The 6,910-nt window shown below is 36.1% G+C and overlaps 1 protein-coding gene across 1 annotated transcript; it reads right to left on the reverse strand.

Annotated features, from left to right (window-relative positions):
• Window positions 1–1,313: 1,313 nt before the first annotated feature.
• On the reverse strand, window positions 1,314–2,283 carry LOC132785321 (uncharacterized). Its single transcript, XM_060791366.1, has one exon. It carries the CDS (start codon window positions 2,094–2,096, stop codon window positions 1,740–1,742), a length of 357 nt encoding a protein of 118 aa, XP_060647349.1. The 5' UTR covers window positions 2,097–2,283; the 3' UTR covers window positions 1,314–1,739.
• Window positions 2,284–6,910: the final 4,627 nt, after the last annotated feature.

Below are 6,910 nucleotides of genomic sequence, written 5' to 3' on the forward strand. Positions count from 1 at the left end.
ACAAATCAAATGATCTAAGCAAAAAAATTAAAGATATTTGTAAATTCCTATATAAAATATGGTATTTAAAATCCTATTAACTTACTATAAAAACAACTTAGCTTTACTGACTTAATTTTCCTTTAATACAAACAACTTATTTCCAAAAAATTTATATATTTTCTACTAATATTATTTTATTAACCTCTCTTATAAATGATGTTATTTAAATTTGTATTTACTCATCATTACAATAGCTTAACTTTAATCACTGACTTTTAAACAAAATACTCTAGCATTGTTTTATTAATTCCTGTTAAAAACAATTTTATTTAAATTTCATTTAACTCACTATTAAAGTAAATCAATTTCAATCACTTCATTTTGCATTTCTAATGCTTAATTCGCTCTTTGAGCTGCAGCATTATTATTTTGCAGTTATCAAGCATTCGCTTTTCACCTTCAAACCAGTAACTGAAAAAAAAAAACTATTGAAGAGCTAAAAATCCAAATCCTTGATTTCAGCTACCAAATCCTTTTCAAAGCTGCAACCAGGTGAAAAATAACACAAAATACATTTCTTTTTCATATTGTGTATACATTTTTATAAAAATGTTTTACGATAAATAAACCCAACCAACACACACACACAGATGAACGTATGTGTGTGTATTGGGGGGTAACTCTAAAAGACATTTTCTGCTTGCAGTTGACTACTGTCTATCTGTGTGTGTGAGTGTGTCGAGTGCTTTTTGGCTAAATGCGAAATCGATTGGAAAACAATTTCCAATTTTTAAAGAATTATCGCCGCCATATTCGCGCGTGCTATACTAAATCACACATAAGCAACCTCTAAATCTGCTACCAGGCACTCACACACACACTATAATATATATATAGTGTGTATGTGTGGAGGAAGAGAGAGAGAAGAAACCTTTTGGCGAAGCTTTTCCTTTTTGCCTCGTTTATTTCTTTTTTATTTCGCTGCTTCTCGTCGCAATATTTTCCATTTCATTTTCTGCGCGGTTTGGCTTTGGCTGCATGGCTGACTGCGTTCCAGAATGTGTGTGTGAGTGTGCAAGTGTGCAAGTGTGTGTGTGTGGGTTGGCGTTATCTTTACCACAATAGCAGAATTCCATACCCAAGCACTACACATACACATATTCATATACATATATATACACTCTTATATATAGTACAGAGACAACCCGCAGCCATTTGCTTTTATGTTCCTTTGGGTTATTGCACCTTTGACTTTGAGTTGTTGCGAATTTCCCATTTTTTTGTTCGCTTTTCGCTTTTCGTTTTTCGGGCCAACCCAAGAGAAGAAGCTAAGCAACCATTTCACATGTCCCATTTATTGTTATTTCTTTTTAACCAAGCTCTCATGTGTGTGTGTATGTGTGGCAAGCTGAAAGCAGCCGCAAGTATTTCCTAATCAGGTTTTAACTACTATGTAATGGGATTCTGAGACTTTGGCATCGCTCGGCGACGTCGTCGAGCAGGCAACGGCAAGCAAGGTGCCAAATCGTAATTTACATGGATTTCGTACAGATACCCAACGAATTGAATTGAAAGCCAGAGCAAAGCTACCGCTAATGTATTGTAGATTATGCCAAATCCCGCACAGTTTTTATGCCACACGCATGTGCATTAACACACAGCAGCCAAAGGAACAACATGATGTTTTCTTTGTGTCCCTCTCTCTTCACATTTAATTTTGAGATCCTTCTCCACTTCCCCCACCAATACTACTCTCTTCAGACAACACTGCTGCTCTGACTGCTGCTGCGACTGAGGTGCAAGTATCGCGTCGATGTTTGTTGCCGCTTCCGCAGCCATTTGCGCAACTCGTATGCCACATTGCAGGTGATCAGCGTCAGCATTAGCACAATTATGAAGGCGGCAAAGATGAGCAGAAACCAATGAAAGTAACAGGACATCGTCACAGGTCGCCGCATCCATCCGCTCCAACTGCCGATGCAATCCTCGACAACACAACGGCCACGAGCATTCCTCACACAGCCTTTGGCACAACATCCATTCGCACTGAACTTGCCACAGTTCTGGTGAGGCACTAGTTGAGTCGTCATCTCGATGCAGTTCACTTGACTCATAACTGGACGCAACAATTCACCCAGCACCAGCGAAATCACCAGATAATTAGTTGAAGTTGTTGTCAAGATATACTAAAAGAGAATCAAGGCCACAACAACCACAACTGATATCAATAAGAGTCGACAAATTTGGGTAAAGAATGTGCCGAAAGTCACAGTTGTAGATTGAGTAAGTCAAGGCTAGCTTCGAGATTGGAGATTGAAGTAAATCTCAAGCAGTAGATATTCTTATTGAGTTTGAACATATTTGTAAATGTTTTAAACATTTCGTTCACCATAATTTCATAATTACAATGGAAGCGATGTGTATGGAAGTCTTACCGATTATTAGTTAATAAATTCCAGCAATATATTGACAAAAAATCACAAAAAAAAAATGAAATTATGTTATCCCTTTCAGTAGCAAATTCGATTGATGTGAGTTACCAATTGTTTGGAGGAAAGAAATATAATACTAACACTATACGACTCTTTGAGATTGGTGATATACAGAAAGAATAAATGTAAACTAAAAAAAAAACAAAAATATTTAATAAAGAAAGAAATGAAACAATACAATTACAACTCAGTTTTTATTATGGCAACGACAATGCAGCCTCTAGGCAATAAGTGTTTACTAAACGACTAAGCCTTACTTTATTTATGAATATTTTTATTACAATCACATTTTTGCGTAACTTCAAAAGTCAATCTAAACAACAGCAAATTACAGCTTTGACATAGTACAAAAAAAGTGTTTTTAAATCACTGTTTCATTAGCTACTTAAATAGTCTTTATAAGGAATCCTACAAGAAGTGCGTTGAAGCTGCTTTTGCAGCTTCATCTTTTCTTTCATCTTTTCATCTTTTTCAGAACTATAACATAAAATTATTTCTTCTTTTCCAAAACTATATTACAAAATTATTTATTCTTTTGCACAACTATTTTATTCACAGATTTTCATATAATCCATAGAATAATTAGAAGCACATCCCCTCGCAACTAGTTTTAATTTTGCTTACACAAATTTGTACTTTGTATGTCAATAACGTCATACAGTACGTATACGTTATTTTTGATCACTCTTGATGCGTTGACGTGTTGTCAGGATCCGAGCGTGGTGTGTACTTTGGCGGTGGTCCTTGCTGTGCATGTGGCATAAACAACACATCCGTATCGGGTAAATTGACTAAATTAGCGATCAACTCGCGCATTTCACGCTTCTGTCGGTAGTGTTTACAATAATTAACCAAGCTGACGAAGAGCACAATCAGACAGGCAAAGAGACCGACCAGGGCAACAGCATAAGGATCCACGTTGATCTCCACAACTCTGCGCACACAGTTGCAACCAGTTGCCGATGTCGCAGAGCAGAAACTCATTAGAAACAAAAGCCACGCGAGATTTGTAAACGATTTCGAAAGCATTTCTTGCAAGTTCTTGAAGTCACAACAAAGTCTCAAACTTTACTAAAACTATGGGCGACTTCTACTTAAGCTTTTATAGGCGTCTTATCGCTATAGCTGGAAATTCCCAGCAAATTAATTGTATGCGATAAATACAAGCTGCAAGTTGAGAAGTTTAAAATAATATTTATGTGGCGAGGTTCCCTGGGGGGACAAAACATAATTAGAAATTGCTGATGGAAACCGAAATCAAAATAATGAGCGCAATGTAAATGCTGAAATAAAGCGTGGCAAGGGAAGAGGAAGGGGGGGGAAAGAATTGGTCAAATCAGCATTACAAAGTGATTTTAATGCAATTCGTGATTTCGCATAATTATTAAGTAAATAATTAAAATTTGTGTGTGTGTTTGCACAAAACCGAAATGAAAACATTAAAATTTAATGCAGCCTCCCAAAACTGACATCGTTGTTGTTCTCATTGTTGTTGTTGTTGCCACCAGGTGCATGGGGCATTTACAGCTGGACTTAGGCATGCTTATGCCACATGCAACAGAACCCCTTCATGCCCCCTTAGCATGCCACGCAAATAACTAATGCGTAAATATTAGCAAATGGCCGAAATGTGGCATCAACCCAAACCCCCCAGCGAGCTGCCTCTCGCCACATGAAGCATATAAATTTCGAGTCACATATGCAATGTGCTCCAATGCGTTGTTGTTGTTGTATTTGTAATAAGCAATCAATTATTATTATTGAATTTAGGCGCGGTTTGTGCAACGCATTGTGGGGCAGGGTTTGTGGCAGGTGTCTGAGGCTCGGGGCACGGTCAGCTCGACTAATGCGCCTAATGAGAATTTAAGCATTTGCACCACCTTTTGCGCCCCCAATGTAAATGGATTTGTAAAACACACATACATACCTATACACCCACACACATACACCCACACACACACACCCGAGGTACAGTTGCGTAAAACACCATTAGATTTGAGCTCATTTAGACGGTTTTTGGTTTCAAATTAGTTCAAAGTATATAAATCTGTATTGCATTGCGCTAAAGTGGATATTAAATAAGTACGGACTAACAATGCTATAAGTAATTAAGATATTAACTTGCCGCTTTGTGGCGCTTGTTTTACACACCATCAAATTTCCAGTAATGTTATAAATGTGGCTGCGAATCTTTACAAATTATTGGGAAGAATAGAATGTGGAATCTTATAATTCACAATATTTTTAATATTATATTTAGTAACGCACTTATAGAACTGTTACATTAGATCTTTAAAACTTATTGCGAGTTGTCAAAGATTTAAAGAATTTTTATATAAATGTTACATGTTTTTATTATGGCAACTTCGAGTAGTTTCTTTAAGTTCCTTTGAATATGGGACACAACACATTTGTTATAAGATATAAATTTAATACATAATGTGATTTCAATTATGTGCAGTAATTAATTATAATTTATTATGGGAAATTCTGTTTAAGTAGACAAAATAAACCTTAAACGAACTTTTATGACATATCGAAACAAGATTATCTTAAGGAACAGTACGACATTTTCTCACAATATTTTTAAATCTTAAGGCCACTTTGGACCTCTAAAACTTATTATAGATTCTCGAATATAGAATTTAAGAAATCACACATTTTTATACACTTTTGTTACATGCTCTTATAAATGTAACTTCGAGTACTTAAACAATTAATATAGTTTCTACAATATATTAGGTTGTTTGGTAATGACATACCGGTTTTTACATTAAAATTTCGGGCTTCTTTTGTGAAGTCAAATATAATCGTATCTGGCAATGCTATATATCGTTTCAAAGGTATTGGCATCACCTTTAAAATGACATATAGTTTGTTTACATGAGCTTCCACGTTAAAAAATTACAATCGATTGAAATGGAGTTCACAAACGCAGAAATTCGGGCAAATTTTAAATTTTATTTCGCACAAGGAAAAACTTCTGCGGAATCTCGCAGACAGATTATTGCTGTCTGAGGAGATAACAAACTTTCGATTCAAATCGCCGAACAGTGGTTTAGGCGATTCCGAAGTGGCAATTTTGATGCCGAAACACCCACGCCTTCCGGACGACCAGTGACCGTTGATACGGATAAAATCATAGAAATAGTGGATCGAGATCGTCATGTGACTATTAGAACCCTCGCAGAGGAGCTGCAACTAAGCACGGAAACCGTCCAAAGGCATTTAAAGTCGAAAAATTTAACAAAAAAGCTCGGTGTGTATCAATCTGTGAATCTTTGTTGCACCGTAATAAACTCGACTCATTTCTGGATCGGTTAGTCACTGGTGATGAAAAATGGATCACATATGACAACATAAAGCGTAAAAGATCCTGGTCGAAGCACGGTGAGTCGTCTCAAACGGTGGCAAAGCCAGCAACAGGTGTTGCTGAGTGTATGGTGGGATATCAGAGGAATTATCCATTATGAAGTGTTGCCCTATGGCCAAACCATCAATTCTGACCTCTACTGTGAACAACTGGAGCGATTGAAGATTGCACTTAAACAGAAGCGGCCAGCCATGGTGAATCGTAAGGGCGTTGTGTTCCATCATGACAACGCCAGGCCCCATACATCTTTGGTGACGCATCACAAGCTACGGGAGCTTGGTTGGGAAGTGTTAATGCATCCACTTTATAGACCGGACATTGCTCCAAGCGATTACCATCTGTTTTTGGCCATGCAAAATTTTTTCGATGTACAAAAATTGAGTTCAAGGGAGGATTGTGAAAATCGAATCGCCGAGTTTTGTGCCAGTAGGGACAAGGACTTCTTTAGAAGAGGCATATACAAGTTACCATCAAAATGGCAGAAAATCATCGAAGAGAACGGTACATAAAGCACTTAAATCGGACAATGCTAACTATTTTAAAATTGTCGTCAAAAATCAATAAAAACCGGTATGTCATTACCAAACAACCTAATATAATATTTAAACTTATAATTTTTGTCAATTTTAAATAAAGTGTTTACAAAGACTAATCTGAATTTTTAAACAAAGTTTATTTATTACTAGAATTTTAAGAATCATATTTTGATTTATCCATTGTCAAGGCAAACAAGTGCTGCTCCTAAAATTATTGAAAGACGCATTGATAATTTTCTATGCAAATATCTTAAAGAGCTTAAAATTATATTATGTTAGTGTCAAGTGTCTAAAGTTATTGTATCTGATTAAAATCTCTAATAGAACTAGCAAATGAAAAGAGAAGATTATGTATAAATCATCAAGAAGTTGACTTGTAAAACTGAGAGATTAGTTAATAAAGCAACAATCACAAAAATGGATATAAAAAGTGAAAAGAATAAAAGATAAAGAACTGTCATGTCATGGTAAGTTTAAGATTGCTTACTTCAATGCCCATCAGCAGCTCATCAAGTGCTTGGCAACTA

This window comes from Drosophila nasuta, chromosome 2R (assembly GCF_023558535.2).
Source record: "Drosophila nasuta strain 15112-1781.00 chromosome 2R, ASM2355853v1, whole genome shotgun sequence".
In the NCBI taxonomy this organism is placed as follows: domain Eukaryota; kingdom Metazoa; phylum Arthropoda; class Insecta; order Diptera; family Drosophilidae; genus Drosophila; species Drosophila nasuta.